Here is a 25,872-nt window from a genome sequence, read left to right as displayed (position 1 = left end):
AGGGCTCCCCCACCCCAGGGTTTGAACCTCCCACCCCCGGGTACCTCATGTACAAACACACTCACAGTCATGTTCCACAGACTTTATTTCAGCCGACTCAGGACAGAGAATCTTGACGCAATCTTCTGTACAACACTGTTCCCTTCTTTGAAAACAAAAACAAACACAACAAAAGTTATGTACAAAAATATGTTAAAAAAGAACATACATAAAGATACAGGACAAAAAATAAACAGTATTAATGCTTATTTGTGGAGGGCTGTTATAAATAGTGACCATATTTAGCTGAGTTTGCTTAACTATGCTGCGAGTTTTCAGTTCATGATAATTTTGTTCATTTGATAAGAAGCCAGTAGCATCTTTCTGAGTTCATCCGTGACACCGTGTGCCACCTGAGGTTGGACAACATCCCATCTTAGCATTTCACGTAAATAATGGGGCTCATCGGCTCCATGCAGTGCAAAAAGGAAAACAAAAAGAAAACAAAGAACACTAACGTCAACACCGACCAGTGAACAAGTAATTCAGTCTCAATGCAAGTAAAACTGCTGTCAAGGCTTCTCAGTATCTCTCACCAGGAGAACTCTTTCCATTATCTTTGTAATTTCAACAGAGTAACATTTACCATACTGTATTTTTTTCCACATCCCATTTTTTTTTAAATCAAATTGTAGCTATGATTGGCTAATACAATCAACTAAGCAGACAAGTTGCCTGAAAAAAGCAGTCCAGCAAAACTAGCCAAACACCAACATACATTTCATGTCAACAAAATGTAATCAAATGTTTCAAAAGGACACATAATTTCACCATTTTATGGACGAGTTCTGTCGTGTTGTTAAATTATTACAGGAACCGAAGACTAATATCGAAAACATAATCCTTCATTTCTTTTTTGTTTTTACAAAAAACAATTCATGAAACAAGATGTAAAATATGTAATTGTTGTTAAGTGCAAGCCAGTCGACTCACAGACAAGGCAAGACGTGAAGGCAGATGAGCAGAAAAACAAACAGAAGTGTAACAGAGCAGGTGAATGAATATGCAAACACATACTCAGGAGTCTGTAGCTTAGAAGCCTGCCATATATTGAGTTACAATTATAAATCACTCATATCGACTATGATATAAAAACCATCTCACAAGCGACTTTGACTGTTTTTTACCTGCGCTGAGCTGACAATCAAAACCTTGCACATTAGGCTGAACTGAGTCTTTTTGTCCTCAATGGCAATTTTGATTGTCACTTTTCGGGGTATAAAGCACATGTTGGTTCCAAAGAGAGCGGCTGTATTTTGAACACCTCTGTTGGTCATCGAGAAGGATTTTGACAACAGTCCAGCTTCAGTCTTTGTACGAGACTGACTGTGGAGTGTGCTCACACCTCTTTTAGTGATCACAGACAGGATGCAACATTTTGTTGATACGTATAGCAGTTGCAGTGCATTCTAGAGATAGCTGGCTTGGTCATGTGAAGCACTGAAATACAGTACGGCAATACATAATACAATAAAAGACACTTAATAATTCATTATACAGTGTATGTACAACTCTGTTCAAAATGCTCACGTTAACGTGCTGTCATAGCTCTTTCTTTTGGACTTTGTTTTTTTGCCTTGCAGCTTTCAAAAAATTAATTTATCATATATCAAACACTTTACAGATTTCTCCCATCTCTTTTAACCCTGTCCTCTTTAAATGACATTGTTGCTTCCCTACATAGCCATAGTGGTCAGGTGCTGATGCCCTAGCAGCCCCTTGCGCCCTGCTCCCACCCCTGGGTGCCCCCCTCCGTTGCCGTGGCCACAGTATTCTTGCAGGTTCTGACGCAAAGTAACCAGTGCAGAGCCCAGACAGGCACGATTTGGAGCCAAGACACCCCCAGGCAGCTGGAAGAGGACAGTGGCCACCCCTGCCATGCCGTCATCTGTGGGCTCTAGAGTGATGGGCCCCACCTTAAAGGTGGAGTAAGAGAAGCCCATGAGCTGAGAGAGGAAAGGGTCGGAGCGGCAAAAGTGCTGGTAGCCGCTGTACGTGGATGGGTGGTGATGGTGTGAGGCCGGTGTGCCAGATGTGGTGCTGGCATAGTGGTGGGTGTTCAAGTAGTGCAGCGGCAGGTGCTGGCCGCCGTTGCCCCCTCCGCCCAGGGTGAGGTGATGGTGGTGGTGGGCCGTGGGTCCGGAGCCCGGGTCATGTTTGTAGGAGACAGCTCCCGCCCTGCCCCTCTGGCCCACCACCACTCCTCCTAACTTGCTTGTGCGGGCATGAGCAAGTGATACAGTGCTGCCCCCGACCCCTCCACCAGCTGAGGGCAGGTAAATAAGCTGGGGCTCCTCCGGCTCAAGGTATATGGTGAGTTTAGCAAAGGGCCTTGACGCCATCTTGGTCATCTCCTGGATGTGGCGACGCTGCTCCCGACGGAAGTCCAGGAACTGCTTGACCTTCCACAGGAGGACGCAGACAGAGAGGAAGAGGAAAAAGCAGGAGAAGAAAACAGAGAAGAAGACGAAAAGATCGATGTGGGCTTGATCCTGTCGCAGAAACAGCAGGCCCTGGGACTCCCCCTGTTTCTCGTCGGTTCCCACGCCTCTCAGAGCGATGTAGAAGCGGCTGGATTTCAGAGAGTGCACCTCGTGGGGGAAGGTGATGACCACACGATCTCGAACACCGCGCACAATCAGCACTGTCTGTGGTTTCCACACCGTGATGTAGGTGATGAGTCCTTCGGCCCGCTCCTCTGTAATTTCTCTCTCTGCCCCTGGGGGTTTCGCTTGCAGCTGCAGTGGGTTCTGAGAGAGCACGGGACCCCCGAGACCGGATGAGGCATTGGCAAACACCTTCATAGGGGACGGAGGTGAATCCTTATCCACACCAGTCGTCGTCCCCCGAGTCACGGACTCCTCCTCGATCTTGATTGTGTGAATCCCCGTGTTTCGGTCTACATCAACGATGAAGATATCATGAGAGTTGGACACATACACCTCCACCTCACCAAAGGTAACATCAATGGTGACCCGAATGTCCACATTGGTGAACTTTGGCTGCGCAGAGAAAAACACAGTGCGCCCCTTGGGCAGGTTGCGAATGGCGGGATCATGGAAGCAGTTGGCCTGGGACGTGGGGTCAAAGCAGCACTCTGTATCCACGTTGAACTGACGGTAACACTGGCGCCCATTAACTGGTGTGCCATTGAAGGAGTCTTTGCACTTGGCACACTAGACAAAAGAGAACAACACAATTAGAGCAAAACCCAGTATTGTATGGAACAGGAACAAACTTTTTTGTAAATATTTCTTTTATCAATACAAAGAAACAAAGCCACCTTCTTTGCGTATAAAAATATGTTGTCAACATATTGCTATGTGAAAGTCTTTCCATAATAGATGCATGAAGTGCAGGTACGTACCTGTTGCCTGTAGCAGTCTTTCCGGTCACTCTGAGGGCTGCTGAGACAGGACGAGGTCTCTGTGTTGTTCTGACAGGGACAACCTGTACCATCGTGTTCATTGCACGTGTCTGCATGGCCATTACACTGACACCTGCGATGAAGAGGAAGAAACCCAATCACTAAAAAGGAACATTTAATATTTGTGCAATATTTGCACATCACATCTATCTAATTCAGGGGCATGCAGACATTTCCATTTCATTCCTGGCATTTTTCTGTTGCTGTAAGACCAGACAAAGCATTAAGTTATAAGAGGAATCATCCTTTAGTAGTAGTTAGTGTAGGTTATAGTGTATGATTTATATCTGATAGGCCCAGCATTGTAAGCATGTATAACATGTAAGTGCTCTGTAATGTTGGTCACAGCATGGGATTCCACTGAGAGCTTAGGAGCAAATATTACTCACTTTTCACACTTTCCCTGCAGCAGGAAGAAGCCACTGAGGCAGCTCTCACACTTATCCCCCACGCTGTTGTTTTGGCAATTCACACACACAGCGTTCTCTTCTGTGGGACCCTCAGACACCCAGTTCTGGATCTGATGTTGGCACAAAGAGAGATGGACAACCGATGAAAAAATATCGAAGACAGTGCTAAAGATTCAAGAGTTAGCACACTACTGGTGTATTTGTTTTTACATATCATCAGAAGGCAACACAGACGGCAGACACATACGCTGTGAGGGTCCAGAGGGAAAAGCCGAGGGTTCTCAAGGGCCTTCTTATGTTCATCTACGGATAAACACACAGCGCTGTTTCCCCTGCAAAACTCCCGACATGGACGACAGGTTCCGCCCCCCTTTGCAGAGCCCACAAACAGAGGCTTACACTTCTCGCAGTGCTTACCCTGGAAAAGGTTGGAAAATAAATCCTCACCACTGGGCATGGACAAACTGTGTTTACAGCAGTGAATGAGTGTGTTCTACTCTAAGCACTTACTATGGTGTTGTTGTGGCACTCGAGGCAAACATCTGGTTTGCTAACGCCAGCACAGTTGCTGTGTTTGTTGCAGCTGCACTGAGAGGAGCAGTTATCCCCCACAAATCCAAAGTGACACTGGCAAACTCCTGGGGACACGCACGTCCCGTTCACACAGCCCTGTGCACACACTGGCTCACACTGACCAGAGACACTGTACAGGAGAAACACAAGAAGAGGAGATTTGGGTAAACCTATGCAGTTACTATGTTGGTGTATTTAGTGCCTGAGTCATAAATGCTGAATCCTGATCTCACCTGCTGAGTATATAACCCTGTTTGCAGGTGCAGTGATATCCCTGGGGAAGGTCGTGGCAGTCCTGGGTGCTGTTGCAGTGGTGATGGCCATTGGCGCACTCATCCTCCTCTGGACAGTGGAGGAAGGACCAGCTGCTGTTTCTCAGGGGGCAAACGCCCTCACTCACACCTGACAGACACAGGAGGGTAGAAAGGTGAGTGAAGAACACATTAAAAAAACATGAAAATAGGTTAATTAAAGGTGCAGTAAGTGATTCTAATCTAAAATACTTTTGTCAAATTCAGCAGTCCTTAAGGTATGCTTGCTGTCTGTTCTGTGTGTGTGCTAAAACTTCTGGTGTTCATACACAGCCCTGGCTTTTATTTTAGGAAACCAACAAAGTATTTTAGCCAATCAGCAACACGGGCCGTTCATGCTCGTGCACAGGACAGGGAAAAATCCATGGATGTATAAAGAGAAAGGCCGTGTGAGCGAGAGGGACAGTAGCTGGACACTGATTGGTTTCACTCCACAGCTTTCAACTTCCTGGATGCAACTTAAATTATTTCTCACCATCAAGTCCTCCTTGTAGGCAGCGTCCAGCCCCATTGCCCCCCCGAGTAGCACACCAACCACACTGAGGCCTGGCAATGCACTGGGAGCACTGGGTGAGCTGGGAGCACTGGGGAGAGCAAGAGTCCCCTCCTGAGAGCAGACGACCACACTGACCTGCCTCACATCGCAGGGGCACGAAAGATGGGCTCATGCACTAGAGGAAGGGGGGAGAGGTTAGCTGAATATGACCATGATCTTATTAAATAACTCAAGCTGAAGCAGGGCGGATCTTACCTGCTGCAGGGCCATGCTCCACACACAGTGTTGCCAGCCGCCATCAGAGCCTCTGGAGCCCAGACAGAGGCTGCAGTTGCTGAGACTGTGGCAGGGTGGAGGGCACGGCATAGGGGGAGAGGACTCCACCTGCATGGGTGACACATTGAGCAGGGCGTAGCTGAAACACGTCCAGTCGTAGGTGGGGTTCACACTCAGGATGCGTCTTGTCTCACCTGAAGAAATCATAATACAGTCATTTGCTTCATGTTTTTTCCATACATGGATAATTCATCTATTCCAGCTTTAGACTTACATTTAAAAAAACGAAGAATAATTTCCTCAAGACTGTTTAACACTACTGCCCGTACCTGTGCGTTTGAATTGGCGAGTCCACATGCATTTTCCCGAGGCAGTACACTTGGGGCAGTCAGAGGCCTCACAGCTGGTCTCGGTGCAGTTGCTGGACAAGAAGATCTCTCTCTGGTTGATCCGACAGTCATGTTCAGACGTACAGCTAACAGAGCTGCTGATACAGGCCCCCTCTGGGCAGTTTGTGCACCACTTACACTGCAGAGCAGGCTGGGGAAATTCAATGAGGGGCAGATTTTAGTTTAAAGATAAAAGCTGTTTCTCTTTGAGCTGCTGATTGTGTTGGAGTCGAGGTCTTGTGTGTTACCTGCGATGGACTGGAGAATGTTTTCGGGTGTCGGGCGAGGCATTCACTGCAGGTCTTCAGCCTGCGACACTGGTCAGGCTGGCGAGGGGTCGGGGAACAGGGAGACGTGCCAGCGAAGCAGCCCATTCTGATGGAAAGGAGGGGAGAGGATTGTGGGGAAACATTTCATTTAGTAGCTGCACATAACTTCAGGCTCAAAAACAGATGTCTGCTTCCAGCCAACATGTTACCTCTCAGCAATGTCAGAAGAAGCACAGGTCCCCCGACACCAGACGCAGCTGCCTGTGGTGGTGTTGCAGGCCTCTGGTGTGGGCAGCAGTGCACAGGGATCAGAGGGCACAGACAGGGTTAGGAGTCTACCCAGCGTTACACCATTGAAGCCTCCTGATAGGAAGAGACGGTCGCCCCAGCTCGTCATGGCGAGAGACACTGAACGATTTACTGGATCACCTACAACTGAGACTGGAGGACAAAGATAAAGAGTGTTAACTTCTAATTAGACCATAACTGAATCTGCAGAAAGACACTAAGATAGTCACCTGGTTGTATCCAGGTGTTACAGTTAATCTGGTACAGAGACACCGAGTTACTGTAGTCCTCTGCTTCTGTCCTCCCCCCGACAATGACCATGGTGTCTTTGATCATGGCTGCAGCGTGGAAGAAACGGGACAGGGGCTGCATAGCAAAGAGATGATACAGCAAGAATAGATAAGTTATCTATATGCAGCGGACTGATAGAGGATAAATGCTTGGCTCGTCTAATTTACTCGCCTGTAAGAGGAGATGAGATGAGGTCGGCCTCTTACCTTATTACCCCGTGAGGGGACGAGCAGAGACCAGGTGAGATTGGGGTAGTACAGACTGTAGAGCTCGCCTGATGGCTCCACAGTTTCCACGTGGAAACGGTAGCCTCCGAAGACATAGATGGCATCAGTCTGCTCGTGGTAGACTGCTGAGTGGCCATATAAACCTGATAGAAGAACACATAAGGCAGAAAAGGTTTAAGTGCAAAAAACTGACTACTATGTACCTGTAAAATCTATGTTACAACCATAAAAAGAAAACAAAAGGCCTCACAAACCTGTAGGTGGTGTGCCAGTGTGTGGGGCAATGGTCCAGTTTCCAGTATGAGGGCTGAACTCCAGCAGATGGTGGTTGAAGCCGTTGTCTGGAGAGTAACCTCCAATCAACAGCACAGAGGAGTCTCGGCGTACAGTTAAAGTGTGGCCTGCGACCGGAGGCAGTACTGTGCTCTGTGGAAGAAAAAGGAAGAAAAGAAATATTGAATTTGCTAGAGGTAAAAATGCACTGCAGATTTTAAAGACATTTTATATTTCCGCAATCATTCTAATCCTAACCTTGTGTTCTCTCCACACTAAACTGCTCAGATTGAGACTCCAGGTATCCATGGCAACACCGTTTTGAGTGACACCGCCCACCACCAGCATGAAGTTGTGACTGCCTCCAGAGCCAGACTCGTGAATGGTGAGCAGTGCAGAGGCGTGATGATAGCGAGGGCTCGGAGTCGAGCCTTCCTCCACAGAGCTTGTCAACATTTGGGTCCAACGGTGCTCTGACACAGAATATCTGAACAAACCAGGGACGAAATTCATCATTACACACATATGTAACAAGTGCATGTGCTATATACATTCAGTATAACATCATCTCATGTTAATTTTGTCTCTTATCCTTTATTTATATTTTTTCTGTAAAAAATATTTGTATTTTCTTTATTTTTTTTAGTAATTTGTTTTTAACTTTATTTTTTTTGTATCACCATTAGATGTCTTTATTTTATTTTTTGTTGTTGTATTTATTTCTATTTTTTTATTATTTTTAATTTGTCTTTTTTAAACTTAATTTGCACATTTTTTATTATCACTATTATTATCTTTAACTCCATGTATAGATGTTCTAACCTATGCATGTTTAACTGTCCAGAACTACTTATTATATACAATTTAAAATGTTTGTGACAATAATTCTTCACAGAAAAGTCTTTACCTGTAGACATTTCCCAGAATGCCCTCTGACAGAGAGAGTCCTCCATACATCCAGAGGTTGCCCTGCGGTCCAGACACCAGAGAGTGTCCCATCCTGTGGAGGAACCTGTGGGCCTGGTTCTGCGGAGCAACAGTGCACAATCAATGTGTGTTTGTGTGTGTTGGGGTTTAAAAATTTAAATAATACATTGCAAAGAATCTGTTTTATTGTGTTGTGTTCTTCCCCTACCACTGTTAGTTGTGTGTCGAGCAGTGTTTCCCAGACCAGGCTGTTGGAGTCCCGAGGAACTGAGCAGTCTGAGCCAGCCCAGCTGTCAGAGCACACGCATACTCCCAGAGACTGAGACAAAACATAATGTGTTAGTCTGCAATCTAGGAAAATTTGTTCTCTCATCTTTGAGAGTTTCGCACAATAATTTGTGTGATACTGGCTGGGTAACATGACTATTATCAACAAGACACATTTCTCGGAAATAAAACCAGATGTAAACTTACTATATTACAAACTCCTCTTCCTTCTGCTATTCCACAATCCTGAGGGCACAATGGCCGGTCACAGTGGGGTCCACCATATCCCTGAGGGCACTGACAAAGTCCCCCCTGGCACTGGGCTCCACCTGGACACACAGGCGACCCCTCTTCACCCTCATCAGAGCTCTGGTGACACCGCCGCACCCAGAAAGACGCATTGAAGCCTTGAGGTTTATTTGAGGAGACGTTGGCCTCAAAGTAGACTGAGATCACACCTGGTGGTAAACGAGAATATGATATAGTGACAGTGACATGATGACTGTTGACTGTGTTTAAATGCCCTCTATAATTTGATTACTCTATGTAACATGGTTGACAGTAAAGGACTTCCCCTATGTCCTGAGGTGGCGTAATCTGCTGGGTAGTTAATAGTTAGTGGTTAATGTGTTTAGAGGTGTGTGGGAGCTCACACAAAATAGCTCAACTTTTGCTGTGTGCCTGTAAAACACTTGATTTTTTGTAATTTCTCCAGGCAATAATATTTATTACTGAATATGTATGTGTGTGTGTGTGTGTGTGTGTGTGTGTGTGTGTGTGTGTGTGTGTGTGTATGGATACCTGAGGTGGCCTCCACGGTGATAGGCTGAGTCCTTGTGGTGCCACAAAATGCCCCAATCAGATTGTGATCTGAGTGCACGACTCCATTGGCCAGGAAACGAGGGAGGCCATCAAACACGTAGACATAAGAGCTCTGCAAAACAAGTCAAAGGGAACATAAGGGAGACGGTTGTACAGAAAGGAAAACTGATAGTGTTTGATGAAGTGTTACTTTGTCAGCTTATTTCTTTATTTGGTCTTATTGCTGTGTTAAATGACCTTGTTAGATATAATCATATTTAGTCAACCTCATCCTGTTTTGTTTTTTTATAGTCAAGTTTTAGTTGATGAAAAGTCTTTTAATTTTCTCCAAGTCAAAGAAACCTGGTACTATTTCCATTGAGTCCCGTTTCCACCAAGCAGTCTAGTACAGTTCAGTTCAGTTCGATACACATTCTCTGTTGGGGTACCTAGCACATAGATCTGGTACTAAAAGGTGGAGCTGTGAACACTGCAGTCTGATTATTGGTCAATAGTGGACAGTCACTCTGCTCAGCGCTGAGTGGTGGCTGGTTTAATGTAACTACTGTTTGTACCCTGGCAAGTCTTACATGTATTATTAAACTATAACTATAAAATGAAAGGATGTCTTGCTGCCTCTAGCAGCAGCTGTAGACTGAGAAGAAAATAACATAATTCACTGGGCCAACTGCCGGCAAAGTGGAACGTTAACTTGTAATGTTACTCAGTGCATGAATTGACAATGTGAATCAATCAGCTCACCTTCAATTTTAACGTGCCTACACTGACCATTACTTTAGTTTTTATTGTCTCTCTTGGATGACATACACTTTTAGTGATGAGTGGGTCTTCAACTGTTTAAAAATATATATTAATTTCAACGGGATTATGTGAACTGCATATATTCTAATCCCACTTGGAGAAAGAAAAAGCATTGTGGAGCTTTGTTGCTGTGGGCTCCGGCAACACTAAACCTTTGCAGTTGCCAGAGAAGGACTAAATGCACAAACCTGGTATTTTTAAATATCCCATGGAGAGAGACTCTCGCTGCAGCCTATCCTATTTTGTTCTGAAAATGTCAGCGCGCAACCCTGTTTTGTGGACAATAAATGAGGTGCAGGCTGATAAAGAGGGAAATACAGCGAGTGCTGGACAGAGCACCCCGCCCACATTTAAGAGTACTGTTTGCACTGGAAATGTTAAATGGCCATAGGGTCTAGATACCATGTCTGAAGGTTTAATTTTAGGTACCATACCAAAACAGGGCTTTATTTATTTGTCATTCAAAACTGTTGACATTTTAGTGCTTTACAGTCCACAAATTATATTGAACATTTCTAGTCCAGACAAAACTTATAATTTTGTCATTTTTGTCAAATTTTTTATACCATCATGATATGATGAAAAACAGTCTGAATAATTAAGAATGTAGCTTTGCATTAAGTGTCTGGTCTAATTGCATCAATTTAAGAAATGCATTCAGACACTGTTGCTTTAACTTAAGTAAGTTAATGCGAGTCCTCCTGATTCTGCTCACTGTATGCTGTCGGTGTGTAGTCCTGATATGTTGTGTGCAACACAAGAAACAGAAGTGCTACACTTCAAAAAAGAAAAGTCAAAATATTTTGTGTACTCTTTTTTGTCAACAGATAAAGAGATGTGTTTTAGTAAAGTTTTCATTTTTGAAATTACATTTTAGACTTGTTATTTTTTGCCAACAATACTGCATGTTAATATAGTAAGACTTAGTGATCTGCGCTGTCTCCTCATTGTCTCATCTTAGTCATGGGAAAAACGGTCACTGACGAACATATTTAGTCACAGAATTTTCTAATGAAATTAACACTGGTTCAATGCTACAGCTGAGCTAACATTTTCTTGTTTGTACTCACTTTACAATGCGTATGGGAGTCTGGGTGTAGAGTGAGAGCTACAGGTGGACACAGCTGTCTGGGCAGACAAGGTGCCAGGTTCTCAGTCACCGACAGGACCCACAGGCAATGAGAGAGGCCTCCTTTCCCCTCTGTGCCACTTCGCCATCCCAGAGAAGAGGAGAGAGGCATGGCAGAGGAGGTGGTGGAGGAGAGCAGCACAGAGCGGCCCTGGCACTGGCGGTAGCACGTGCCATTATTTCTATTGGACAGAGAAAGATGTCAGGATAGATGAGTCATGATGAAGGAATATGAAAATAAAAAAATCAAATGATACGTCCACTGTTTTCACACTTACTGCTTTTATTAATATCATATTATAGTTTCCATTCCTTGATTTTGAATTAGTTTCAATCAGTTCGGACACAAAAGAAAGGAAAAGTGTGCACTACACTCAGATCATAAGATGAAGATGTTCTTACCTGGGGTCTCCGTAGTAACCAGGCAGGCAGGACTCACAGTGTGGTCCCTGAGTGTTGTGGGTGCAGTAGCACTGGCCCGTCTGGTTGTGACAGTATCCTCGGAGAGGGTCGCCATGGCCGTTACACTCACACTGCACACAGCCGCCACCACCAGCCAGGGCTGAACCGAAGCTTCCTGGACGGCAGTGCTCACAGTGGGGTCCTGTAGTCCAGTCTGAAAGACAGGGGAAGAACGTCAGCAGAGCAAACTTCAGCAAATGCAGTTTAATTTTAAGAACTGTGAGTATGACTTTACCTCATTTTACATTTACCTGATTCAATATGAAATGCTAAAGATGACTAAAACAAGCAATTGAAATGTTTTTATTTTGTCATTCAACATTTATTTAACCAGGAAAAGCTTCACTGAGATTGAACTTCCCCTTTAAAATAGTGTCCTGGCCAAGACAGGCGGCATCACAATTAAATAAAGTTGCAGACAGAAAATCTTGTCAAAAACTATCCTCGAAGACACAGAGGCAAAGGGTTGACTTCTACATATAAGCCACATATTACCTTGGCATTCGTCACAGATCCCAGGTGCAGTAATACAGGTGGAGTGGAAGTTGCAGCCACAGTCTACGTCACATTCAACACCACTGAGAACCAGCGTGGCGGGGTCAGACGTCCAGCCAAGGGAACATTCACACTCAAACCGCGGGCTTCCACTGCACTGACCCTCACGACACTCGTTGTAACACCTGTGGGACGGGAGAGAAAATAATAGCGGGGTCAATCCTGATGACTAAATGGTTAAGTGAAGAAGATTTCTAAGTTAACAGAGATAAAGGATGAACTAACACAGAAACACATTTTTAGCTGAAGACTCTTACGTCTGGTTGCAGTGCAGTGTCCCATCCCCCGTGTATCCTCTCTCACAGTGACACTCATAGGACGTGGGAGTGTTGATGCAGGTGGCGAAGGGGTGACAGTTGTGGAGACCCAGCCTGCATTCCTCTACATCAGGACAGGTGGGGTAGGACCAGATCGCATCTTGCTCTTCATCATCCAAGTGCTCCAGCTCCATCTCCATTTCCAGGGGTCGAGGTGGGGCCGAGGTCTGAGGCTCAGGGCTGGAAGAGCAGGACGTGTAGACGTGAAGTTAGACAGGTATAGCCATCTGTATGTCCATTTATATGTCAATCCACTGTGTTATGGCTCTATGTTTAAGTTCTGTTTTGTTTGAAACATAGTGTTGGCAGATATTCTCAGACATATGAGGGTTTTAATAAGACAAAAATCAGCCATCATTAAGGTGGAAACAGACAACTTCTCAACCTTCCCTTTAGTGTTTCCAAGTGGGTTTTATTGTTGGAAGCAAGTACCACAGCTCCCACAGCTACTCTGACTGTTCTACTGTGTGCGCTGTTTCCACTAGTGGGGAAACTAACTGCAAAGAAATGGTTTCTTTCAAGACATACATTGGGGCGAGTGGATTTTATCTAATTAATGAGCCTTGCAAATGAAACTGTATTGTAAAAAACCCCTAGGATCCTCTCCCCTTCCAATGTGTGTGCCATCACATATACATTTTCAGCCTGTGAGAAACACTCTATCCATAATATTTAAAGTATAGAATAACTCATGAGAGAAAAGCCCTTGTCTTGTGAAAAAAGTCGTATGCTTACCACATCAAGTCATGAAAGTGTAACAAGAGATATCTTACTTTGCAGCCCGTGCTTCAGCCACAGCCACACTGCAGTTATACACCGAGGGGTCGTCCATCCCTGCCCAGTCTCCTCTCAAACATCTGAAAAGATGAGTGGGAAAACATGGAATAAATACAAGAAAATCACAATACAAACAATGACTAACATATCAGCACTTTGATTTTAAAACAAATCAGTCATATTGGCACTATGTATATTTTTCTCTGTAGTGTACTTACTTTCCGATAGTTGGATTGTTGTAGTCGCCACACCAGCCACACTGGAATGTTCTCAGGCAGTCTGTGCACGTGTTTAAAGCTGAACATTGCTTACATTGGGGAACCGAATGAACACTGACGAGTAAGAGAATAAGAGAAGAAAATATTAGTCAATAATTTAAGGTTCATTTCAACTCAATGACTAAAAAATAAACCTTTACATTTTAAAAATCAGTCAGTTCTTTGACTTATTTTTAAGTAATGTGAGCGTACTGCTGTATGTGTTCAAGTTGAAATCACCAAAACTAACAGGAAAGCAGGTAACTGTATGTGCAACTGCAAATAGTTATCTAGTGAATCCGCTACAAATAAAACCAAGAAAAAAAAGTGTTAAAAATGTCCTGGTTTTACCTGTCGTACCAGTCCCTGCACTCTCCATAGGGGTACTTTGTGAGGTAGGCAGCAAAATAGAAGCAGGCCTGGGCTGATTCACACCATGCACACTGGCTGGAGTTAGAGAGGCACTCACCACATGTCTTTCTCCTTTGCAAGACAAAAAGGACGGAGTTCCATGTAGATTGTTGCTTATATCAAGTATGATCAGTAATTACCGGTGTCAAAAACATAGTTTTTCAACTCACTGGTTGCAGACTTTAGGACAGCCCCTTGAGTCACGAATGGATCCATCTAGTCTTCCCCGTCGACTGCACTGGTAGTCGCCCTTCTTGCTGGAGTTTATCTGCCACTCACAAAAAGGGTCCTGCAAGCCAGAGTTAGCATTGCATGAATTAAGATTACAGCAGAACCAAATCAAGCTATTTAAAATCAGCTGCACAGTGACACCATAAACATTTAACATGAGCCTAGCACACACTTCTCTTCTGAGCATCTATCAGCGATTATAGCCTCCACATCCAGATATCTTCATAACTGGAGACAAAACTGTCTTCCTCTATTAGAAGTAGATTATAAACCCTTGAATATAAAAACGACTCACTGCAATCGGTTGAGAAATACTACACTGCTTTTTATCCAGAAAAACAGCAGCTCCCCTGTCTACTTCCATTTGTTTACAGGCCAAGTCTTGCTCTCTCCAATATGGCGGCAACGTTGATGCAAAATTCAGCAGCCAATGAGGCATCTATGTTTTCATACTTATGAGTGACATTCTACGTTAAAATGAGGTGTTATCTGTGATGTACCTGAGTACAAGCTGAACAATCTCTGTACTCTTCACACAAGGTGCAGTGCTGGGGTGCCAGCAGCAGATGGCGCTGACCCTCTCCCTTGCCTTCCCCCTTTTCTTCAGGGCAGGGCTCGAGGTCTGGGCTGTCTCGCAGCAGGCAGCGGGACAAAGATGGACACCATCCACAAGACTGGTCGGACAGACAGGCCAGACAGGACATGTAACCCAAACAGGAACCTGAGCGGTAAGGCTCCAGGAACAGGAAGGAGATCTCCTAAAGGGAGAGCAAGGTAGAAGTGGTTATGGAGGTAAGAGTTTAGCGTTTCTGCCACAGCTGGATAAAACTCATTGTGCAAAAACATGACAGAAATGTACGCAGGTTAAGTCTCTTTAGGTTTAACAGTGCCGGCACTCACACTCCCTCCAGGCAATGTTCTGTTCCATGTCAGGGCCATCTCACTGGTCTGTCCTGAGCCCGAGTTGTTCAGGTAGCCCTCAGCCTGGACAAGGTAATGGTTGCCCCTGGTCAGGTTAGAGAACAGTCTACTGCCGTCTGTGCGGGCCAACAGCTTCAACTCCTTCTCCTGCTGGGCTGCCCAACGACCAACCACCTCCTGCTCCGACAGTTTAAAGTGGAAAAGAAAGTGGACTAGAGTTAAGTGAATGTTTTTGACATGGGACTGTGAACATGGGACTAAAATGTACTACATTATCTCTGGTGAAAATAATATTACAAGTAAGGCTGTTGTGATAACCACAATATTACTGCAGTTTTGACAAGTGAACCACAGCGGATGGTAAGCAAAGCCACAACTGCTATGTTCAAGTTTGTTTTTGTTCCACAGAAGCACAGCATATTTACACTCTGCAACAAATTCAAGCAGCGTGACGAGTCGCCAAGACATGGAAAATATTCATCTTTGACTAACACGCTGCAGCTGCTGATCACTGTCACTTTTTACCAAGCTGTCCAATCACAGAGGTGGGGCGAGACAAATACTTAGCAACTGTTTATTTACAATACTAAGACTAATCATCACATCGCTGAACAAAAAAAAAGTGCTTCAACCCTTCATTTAGAGCAGGTTCTCTACCTTGTGCTGACATTTATACTTCCGCAAATATTCTGTGTCACAGGAACAAGATGCAACCACAGCGTCGCAACTGAAACAAGAACTAGAGCTGAGTGGTTGTATGCCTCTGCAAACCCGCAAAGTTGCACTTACAGTTTATATCCATGTCAGTGAAAACATGGACGCTCCACACACACAGGATCTATACCATCAGCAGAGGTTTAAGGTGGGCACCCAACATTAGTGTCACCAATTCAGTATCTGATCAAATGTCTCCCCTTTTGTCCCAGAGTTTTGGTCTTAAATACTGGACACAAATGTGTTTTTGCAGAACATTATGATGTCACGGTGAAGTTGACCTTTGACATTTTGGATATAAAATGTCATTACTTCATTATTTTATCCTGTTAGACACAATTTTGTCATAATTAGAGTATGAATCCCAAAATCATGGCCAAAAAACATTTTCTTATTTTGTTAGGTCACAGTGACCTTGACCTTTGACCTACGATCACCAAATTCAAAACAGCTTATTCTTGACTCCAAGTGGACGTTTGTGTCAAATTTGAGGAAATTCTCTCATGGCCTTCTTGAGATATCACAAAATTTCACGAAATGAGATGGAGACTGACACAAGGTCACAGTGACCTTTGACCACAAAAGTCTAATCATTACATCCTTGAGTTAAAGTAGATGTTTGTGCCAAATTTTGAAAAAATAAAAAATAAATAAAAATCCCTTCAGGTGTTCTTGAGCTATTGGGTTCACGGAAATTTAAGGGACAAGGTCACTGTGACCTTGACCTTTGACCACCAAATTCAAATCAGTTTATTCTCGAGTTTGAGGGAAAGTTTGTGCCAAATTAGAGAAAAAATTCCCTCAAGGCATTCTTGAGATATCGCATTCATGAGAATGGGGTAGATGTATGCGCTGACGGACAACCCGCAAACATAATGTGTGGTCATGAGTACTGCCGGTGTGAAGGCCTAAAAACGCTGTGTCCCTTATTGCACCTCATCGCCCTTAAGTGCTTTACATTTAACAATAAAAAAGTATTTAATTTGTTTTAAAACATCATCCTCGTGATTTCACAAAGTAACAATATACCTAATATTTTCCTGACAAAAAGCTTATTTACAAAACACTAAAATCAGGATAACTACAGTAATATGTTCAAACAAACAAACGAAAAAAGGCGACAGTACTGCATAACATGCTGTTGAGCCACCCTTAAAGAGAACCATCCTTAAGAATTCACATGCACTCTCCCTCACCAGTTGGCTGGAGTTGGGCCCTGAAGCCATTCGAGCCTCAAAGTGGAGCCTCTGGATCCGTGCCCACATGGAGACAGTTTCAGTGGGAGGGGGCGCAGGTGGAGGGGCCCCCCACAGTGGGTGGATAAAGCCCCTGAACTGTAGGGCGACGTCCATTTCTGTGGTGGGGCTAAGGATGATGGTGGTGCTGCGGAGGATGGACACCTGGCGAAGGGGTGAGGAGGATAGAGGACAGTGGAGGATGGATGGAAGTGGAAACACATCAACAGAAGCACTATTCTCTACAAACTGCTCCACAAGTTTGACAAACTACTTGAGAGGAATCTTTTCTATGAGTACAATAAAAAACAGAACAGTGACAAAGAACACAAAAGAGAAGTGAGCACTGAGGTCAAAAGGTTGAAAAGCCATGGTAGAAATTAACAATAAAAGTGAAACAAGCATTATATTCAAGGTGGAGTCAAAGTGTTGGAGGAAGGAAGGAGGAATAAGCATAAGCAGAGAGGGAAGTAGTTACAACCACAGCTAGTACAGTTAGCACTTGAGATTTGGACTCCGTACCTTGTCAGGCTGGGAGTCGTTGCGGGGGTGCTGGAAGGTGAGCAGGTGCAGTCCCGGGACATAGTTCTCGGTGCGACAGGAGTGGAGGGAGGTTAGGAAAAGGGTACGCTCCCCCCACCAGCCGTACGCCCCTGAGATCTGGTCCACACGGCACGCACTTCGCTCTGTGAGACCGAGAGGGAGAGGTCAGCACACAAAGAACACATCTGACCTCTTAAAATCTCATAATACAGCAGTTTCTTAAAGTGTGCTACTGCGCTGAAACGAGTCTGATCTGTGACTTTTGTGTGGCATGTGTTCAAAAAGAGTAAAACGACATGACCTCACTGCAGCGAGGAAAAGTACACAACTGAACAGGCAAGTCAAATCATGGTCTGAGTAGCCTGTCCAATCTCAGCTGGGTGTAGTCACGTCACTGTGCTCCATTTCTGAAACACGCCCAACATAAGTCCCTCCCATGTCGACTCCCAACATCTTATTTTTCAGTCTGAGGCTTAGCTCTTGTCTTCTGCCCTCCTTCCTCCCTCCCTGCGTCTCACCTGACACCGGCAGGCAGGACTCATTCTGCACACACCAGCCGAATTCACCGGGGGCACGGGCCAGTGAAGCTGGAGTGCCACTGAACACCAGACAGGACTGGCAGTCAGACAGGAAGCGAGCCAGGCCCAGGCAACCAGTGCTCCCACACTGTGAACACAGACATGGGATTATAAACTCCATCGATAATCCTGTCAGATGTTCATACAATTACATTAAAGTGTAAGTGTGTGTAAATTGGGGGTCTTACAATGTGGGAATGAATATAACAATAATATGGTTTTACTAGTTATGTGTATGAATGTGTGTATGCATCAGTCAAAGACAGAGTAAGCTGAGAGAAGTGTTACCTGATTAGTGGGCTGGTACTCTCGACAGCGGCCTTCACACCAGCTGCACTCTGGATTCTTGAGGCACATACTTTCGTCTAGCGCCTCAGCACAAACAGTGTCCTAATAAGGCAACACACACACACAGTTTCACAATTGTGTGAAAATCCCTCCTACTGATATGACTTCCAGCTCTCTTGTTTTATGACACTTCTACTCACCCTGTCACCTTGATCGCTACTGACGAACAGCGGAACTTTGTATGCCACCAGGTCTCCACGGGCCACTCCGCTGTAACCCCCAGCAACCAGCAGCACCCGGCCCTCCATCACAGCAGCAACATGCGAGTAACGCCCCCTCACAGGTTCCCCTCCTTCGAAAACATTAAAATATTGTAGGCACTGTATGTGTAGATGCATGAATAACAAACAACAAGAAACAAGCGGAAAGTCCACAGGAACTCACTGAGTGACCATCTCTCCCCAGCAGACACCCATTGGTGACAGCCCAGATGGTAAAAGAAGATCTCCTCATCGTAGCACTTCTCCTCTTGATAATGAATGTGAACATTCCCCCCTTCAAGACAGAAAGAGAGGCAGGAAGAAAACAGATAAATACGCACAGGATGGCACTGATTAAAGTGAATTATGTCTGCTCATTTTCTCGATGCTTACCGTAGACCACCATGTAGTTTCCAATGACAGTGGCTGTGTGAAAAGCCCTCTCTCTGGGGCCGGTTGCTGGGAAACGGGAGCGGAAAGATGTCCAAAACCGCCTGTCCACGTGGAACACGTCTGTGTTGTTCACCCTCACACTGAACCTTAAAAAAAATATACAGGTGTACTTTCAGTATGTATAAAGATGCTGTGTATGTTTTTTTACTTGCAGGATAATTCTCAAAAAGGTCTTTGGGTAACCACTTCTTCTTTAGTATTTCAAATCATTTCTACCTCTGCTGTTGTTATCTTTATTTTTTTATTTGTGCTTCATTTAACAAGCTTTCCTGCAGGAGTCACTTTTTCTGTCTAATCTAATGGGACAAATAGTTTAAAATTCACTTGATGTGTACAGAAATATACAGAAAGCACAGGTGCAATCTCTAAAACAAAAAGAGATACAGACCAAAGCTAGTCAACAAACAGTTCTCCTTCCTCATTAACAACCACAAATAGATAAGAGAGTATAAAATATTCTTACTGGCTGTGTGCGTGTGTGTGTATATATGGCAGAATTTATACTTCTGCTTTGAATCGACGCCATACTTACGGCATAGGCTCTGCATACAGATAAGAAACAAAAAATAGTACAGACAATAAAGCCTCCACAAAAATAGCATTTTAAGTCTCGTGTATGCTTTATCCTTCGGGAATGTGTACTTCAGGATTTATCCTGGCTTCATATGAGCAGAGAAAATCTCTGCTTGTCGCTAGGCTAATTTATATACTGTTAAATGCCATAGGCTTGTGCTAATAATGTTAGCATGTTGTATTTGGTTGGAAAACGTATTTAGTATGAGACAGTTGTTTTGTTGGTGAACCATTTAAGTTGTAATGGAGCAGAATTTTGTAACGTTACCTTTGTTAAATGTTTCTATTGTCCCTGGCTTCATATGAGAAGAGAAAAAAGTCCGCTAGCCACTAGGCTAATTTATACAATGTAAAATGCCATAGGCTTGTACTAAAAACATTAGCATATTGTATTTGTGGGGAAAATGTGTCCAGATAAAGACAAGTGCTTTGTCTGTGAATGCTGCAAGTTATAATTAAGCCGATTTGTGTACTTGTGTTTGAAATTGTCTCTATTTAGCCATGTTTAATGTGTGTTTTGAATCAAGTAAACTTTGCAGCATTTCACAGAAACCCCGCCCCCAACTAGTGTTTTGGAGGTGTAGCTCCAGAGTGACACAGACACACCACCACACAAGTGTAAATGCTCACAACGGCGTAGGCCACAAGTGTAGGGTCTGCCGCACAAGTATAAATCCTGCTTAAAACCGTATCCAGTATGCTAATGCACAAGAGGGTGTGTACCTGGCAGTGGTAGGCCTGTGGCCTCCATAAACCAGCAGTGTCCTGGATGGACTGTGAAACACCATGGAATGGCCAGCAGTGGCTGGGGGCTTCCCACCAGTGGGCTGAACAGTCTCCCACCGTCCAGAACCATGCAGGCCAAACCGATACAGAGAAGAGGAAAACATATCCTCCTCAGTGCGACCTGGGGAATGAGGGGAAAGAAAAAGGAAACATACTGCTTAAGAATGATTTATTTCTCATGAGCTACATGTATGGTAATCCAAACACAGACTGCCAAATAAGAATATAACATGAAACCCACCTCCAAATACATAGAGATAATTGTCAACTACAGCTGCAGCGTGATTGGCCAATTTAGGAGACCCGCGTGAATTTGAAAAGCCATGCTGTTGCCAGTCATCGTGAAGTGGCCGATACATCCAGACATCACTGGCCAGGGAGCCGTTTGCTAGCTCTCCTCCAAAGATAACCATATTACCCATCCACTCTACTGCCGTGTGGGAATGACGAGCCACCTGACAACAAAGGAGAGTCAAACAGTGCAGACAAAGTTAATGAAAAGGACAAACATGTCACATATCTATGCAATGCAAAAACCTGATTACTACAAAACCTTCATTCACCTGCACTTGTAAGTAATCAGATTTCTGCCCTACCGTATCTTCAACCACATCTGGCATATTTTCAGTGAATTTGTCATATGACGCTGTGGGCTGGGGAAATTTTTTGCCTGGGCCTCTGGACTGACATCAAAATGAAGGGATAGACTCCCACAAACCATGTTCATTTGTATCTGGATTTTACAAACAATCAATCTAATGTTTAACTGTAGATACCAACTTGGTAAGACTTGTACATTTCAGCTTGAGTTTGTGACAAACTCTGGATAAAAAAAATGGGTGGGAGGGTCTACTTCACTTCCTGTTTCCTGTTTGGCAGAAGCAGCAGCATGAACTTAGGCTCCAAGCCACTAAAACTGTTTTTTTGCTTTCTGGCCTTTTAAAATATTTTTACTATCAATATAAACTTTTTTTAATTATACATTTAGGTCTTATAATGAAGATGTGTTGCTGAAGTGTGGATGGACAGCGCTTAAGAGATCTTTGATGGATTGACAATTCAGGCATATTGGATTCTCTTCATCACCTGCTGTCATTGACTGTGCACTGTCTACTCAAGGAAAGCTACTCTACTTCAAGTTACTGTGGACACTGTGAAGAATTAAAATGCCTTAAAAAAGGTGATGAAGATTTTGTCACTCTATCTATGGTTCATGAGCTGCTGGAACAGCAAAAGGCTTATTATCGTCCCATATCTGTCTTGCGTACTTTTAGTAAAGTTTTACAGAAACTAGTATATTCAAGAATTAAAAAACGTTTAGGAAGTGAGAGCATATTGTACAGCCATCAGTATGGTTTTTGAAGAAAAAAAAAAAAAAAAAAGAGTCAACAGAAATGGCCCTTTCGCAGTTTGTTCATGAAGTCTCTACAGCTTTAGACAATAAAAAAATGTCTTTGTATTTTCTTAGACTTGTCAAAAGCCGTTGACTCCGTTGATCACAATATCCTTATTGCTAAACTTCAAAAATATGGTTTTCATGATGTTGCTCTTAAATGGTTAATTAATTATTTAAAGATCAGAGACCAATATGTATACGCAAAATTCAAATAAAGCTAAGCTTCTTTGTGAGGTACCTCAAGGTTCCATCCTTGGACCTCTCTTGTTTTTGATATATGAATGATTTACCCAGGGTCTGCAATAATGTACTGCCTCTTTTATTTGCTGATGATACATGTCTTAATGCTTCGCATGAAAATTTTAGCACACTGATTCAAGAAGCAAATAAAGAACTATCATCAATCTCTAAACGGTTTCAGATGAACAAATTCTCTCTCAATATAAATAAATCTAATTTCATAATATTCGGTAACACTAATAAAAAGTATACTTAAGAAGAAGCCAAATTATTCATAGACAGTATTAGAATTACTCAGGTTCCTCATGTTAAATTTCTAGGAGTCATAGTAGATGACAAATTAACATGGGAATACCATATTGAATGTGTCTGTAAAAAGACTATTGAGTCGATTGGAATATTGAGTTGTTTGTTCATTGATAAATCATTCTTGTATTTTGACTTTTTATGACAGCTTAATTTATTTGCATAATATTTACTGTACGACGTGTGGGGTGCCACATGTCCCACTTTTCCCAATATAACTTTGTTGATTCAAAATAAAATTTTGAGAATGATGAGCTTTGCTAAAAAATCTGATTCATCTGCTCCTCTTTTCAGTAGATACAAACTGCTATCAATCTTTAATGTGAACATATCCCTGACTTGCTCAAAGGACATCCATCTTCCATATTGTCGGACTTCCCTGAATCAACATACACTGAAATACAGAGGACCATTTCGTTGGAATAATTTACCTACATCTCTACAATCAACCTCTATATTATTGCTGTTCAAAAAACATCTGAAAAAGTTTTTAATGGGAAAAGATTTGTTCAAATTATTTTTTTTTTTTGGACCTCATTGTAATGCATCACACCTTGTATACATTCATTTCTGTATATCAGTTTTATATTACTACTTAGCCTGACACCTTGAAGTTGTTCATTGTTAGATATATAGGGGAGGTATTCTTTAAAAGCCTTTTTGGATTCCATCCTCTCCTGCACAATGTTTTAACTTTTTGTTATTTTATTGTCTTTTAATGTGCAAATAAACTAAACTAAACTTACCTGCTATGACTGTGTTAAGGTTTCTCCAGCAGAATTCTAGCAGTTTTCACTTGGTCTTATCCTTATTAAGGAAACCAGGTTTCTTGTTTACATGACATTTAAAGTATCAGGTTACTGCATGGAAACACTGTGTATGAGATGCAAGAGCAGAAGAGAGCAACTTACAGGAGAGTGACCATAAGATCTGCTTTCCCACTGGTTGGATGTGAAGTTATATTTGATCAAGTCACCAAGAGCTCTGTTCAGGTCAAACCCTACAGGAAAGGAAAACAAGTAATGTTGTAAAAGTCAGATAAAGGACTGCAGCTAAAATAAAGGGGGTGGAAAGTGAGACTGTTCGCTAAACATTAAAAACAGCATCAGTGGAATTTAAGAGTATGTCTCCCTCACCGCCAAACAAGTACAAAGCTCCAGTGGAGGAAAGGTACACGCCAGCAGAACCTGTCCTGGGAGGCGTGTAGGGGTTTCCCTCACTCACTCGCCACCACTGCCCTGCCCCGCTGTCATTATGGAAACCAAGCTGGCAGCTGTGACCCAGGAAGCCTGGGTTACACAAACAGCGCTCTCCTTTCTGAGACAAAACATAGATAACGCTTATTCAGGAAAGAATGAGTGACCCTTTAGTCGAAGAATGATTGCTTTGTACATTCACGAAAGCTTCCCCGTCCCTACTCTTACCTTGTCACACTGGCCATTCACAGAACAAGCCTGGGAGCACATAGGGGTTGTACAAGCTGCTCCTCCCCAACCCTGATGGCAGTGACACTTCGATGTGGAAGAATCACAGCGACCATGTCCGCCACAGGCTCCAGGACACACAGAGAAGGTGTAAGTTGCGTTGAAGCCCAGGAGGTTGTAATTAGCATCGCTGAAGAGATGAAGCAACATCTGGAACACAGAGAATAGTGGACACAAAGTAAATATTTGCCACAGTTATCATAGGTCAGAGTTTCTTTCATCACGTCTTGATTGTTTACCTTGCCAGACTTGGCTTCAATGGGTTGAGGCAGAGTGTTTCCACTCAGGCTGGCTAGGAGAGGGCTCTGGTAGGAGTCTCCATCATACACAAACAGGTAATCATAGGTACACTCTGTGTCCATGAAGGTGAAATTTAAGACAATGCGGTGACTGTTGCTGGGAGCTGGAAGATATAACAAGGCGGGAAATATAAGTAAAATGAACAGTCTCTTGGCTGCAAGTTACTTGTTTAAAATCGACAATCTTCCTGTACATGAAACAATATCTTGACCCATATTACCTTTGATAAGCCACTCGCAGTTCCCATTGACAGAGTAGTTCCCTGGTCCATCTGTGACGTAGCCTGGTGGTCCCCTCAACACCTGCCTGTGGCCCTTGCAGTCCCCTGCCTGGCACACAGGTGACTCAGCCAGTAGCAGAACCACCAGGATGAGGGAGACAGGGAGGGGGGAGGCCATTGCTGGCACCACCTGAATAATGGGAGGCAGGATGCGAAAAGAAAATCACTTGATGTGGGTCCAGCAGAAACATTTCCACCACAAATATGCAGCAGCATCATGCAGCGTTTGCATAATTCTTATTTGCTGCAAAACCCCAGCTGAAGTCTGCATTCTTCTGCACAGTGCAATGCCATTAACACTGCAGAATTAAACAGAGACAAAGGTGGCAAAAATACAAGGCTTGATGCGCAATACGAGACTCAGAAGCGGTCTCTGAGAAAAACACTGATTCTAATGGAGCTAACTGTTAGCACTGTGTACAGTGGTGTTAGCTCACAAATGTTAACGTAGCAGTGCACCAATCAAACATAAGAGTGGCGTTACACGAATGTTTTCACACATGCAGTGTTATATAGAAAGATTGATATTCACTAACACAGTGTTTATGAACTGTCTTGCTTAAAGCCAACTAGCTACATATAAACAAACTAGCAATAAGGGGCTCTCCGCAGGCTATCACAACAAAGCTAACGTAAACGGTTGCTAAGCTAAGGTAGCTAGCTGACTAGCATTAACAGTCAGAGGCCGTTAGCTGGCTAGTTTGTACATTTGCATCTTCATACTCACCAGTTCCCGTCTCTTTGCCCCCATAGTATTTTACATTTTCGGCGACCCTTTAACGCTAGCTACCACATGAGCTAACCTATGGCTAATGGGTGCTCAAGACTGGCAGCTAGCTGAATTAGCTAGTAGCTGCTGCTTCGGAGTCAGCAGAGGACAGCCCTGAATGAGGCTACAACTCAGCGGTCTGCTAAGCTAGCTTGTTAGCTAGCTATCTGCAGCGGCTCGGCTGAATCCAGATGCGCAATCGTCAGTGGCTGCAAAATCTACCACGAAAAGTCAGTCTTGAGAGTAATTTATCATTATGTAATTACGAAATTATGCTTCTACAATTCGGATGTTACATCAGCAGGAAACGCAGCCAGCTAACAACGACGCCTCTTAACGGTATCGACCCGATTCCTGCAGTCCATTTTGAGGACAGATGCCCGTTGTTTTGGTGTTTATGGCTGGCTAGCAGTAACCGGTGGTTGCCAACACAAAAGGCAGCGCTGCGAGTGGCACGTCCCACCACTGCCATCCAGTGGAGATGAGAAACAACGTTTAAACATCTGGATATGAACCACACA

The 25,872-nt window shown here is 43.7% G+C and overlaps 1 protein-coding gene across 1 annotated transcript; it reads right to left on the bottom strand.

Moving 5' to 3' along the window:
- Positions 1-67: 67 nt before the first annotated feature.
- Positions 68-25,778, bottom strand: megf8 (multiple EGF-like-domains 8). The gene is made up of 44 exons (XM_049583367.1): positions 25,310-25,778; positions 24,523-24,712; positions 24,242-24,405; positions 23,943-24,152; positions 23,655-23,835; positions 23,430-23,518; positions 20,818-21,031; positions 20,514-20,697; positions 19,158-19,303; positions 18,949-19,059; positions 18,705-18,856; positions 18,505-18,606; positions 18,157-18,304; positions 17,618-17,781; positions 17,057-17,260; positions 15,126-15,323; positions 14,726-14,983; positions 14,165-14,283; positions 13,935-14,066; positions 13,545-13,658; positions 13,323-13,406; positions 12,490-12,729; positions 12,173-12,357; positions 11,618-11,831; positions 11,157-11,397; positions 9,265-9,397; positions 8,671-8,921; positions 8,405-8,515; positions 8,177-8,295; positions 7,528-7,756; positions 7,251-7,422; positions 6,976-7,139; positions 6,709-6,844; positions 6,400-6,631; positions 6,170-6,296; positions 5,862-6,072; positions 5,512-5,726; positions 5,236-5,431; positions 4,683-4,851; positions 4,387-4,579; positions 4,124-4,294; positions 3,856-3,986; positions 3,407-3,539; positions 68-3,215 (listed from the first exon to the last, which is right to left on the bottom strand). The coding sequence occupies exons 1-44, from the start codon at positions 25,331-25,333 to the stop codon at positions 1,716-1,718; spliced, it is 8,661 nt and encodes a 2,886-aa protein (XP_049439324.1). The 5' UTR covers positions 25,334-25,778; the 3' UTR covers positions 68-1,715.
- Between the last annotated feature and the right edge of the window lie 94 nt (positions 25,779-25,872).

The sequence above is a fragment of the Epinephelus fuscoguttatus genome, linkage group LG8, assembly GCF_011397635.1.
Source record: "Epinephelus fuscoguttatus linkage group LG8, E.fuscoguttatus.final_Chr_v1".
Lineage (NCBI taxonomy): Eukaryota > Metazoa > Chordata > Actinopteri > Perciformes > Serranidae > Epinephelus > Epinephelus fuscoguttatus.
Note: the sequence above shows the minus strand (reverse complement) of the source record. Positions and strands in the feature narration are given on the sequence as shown.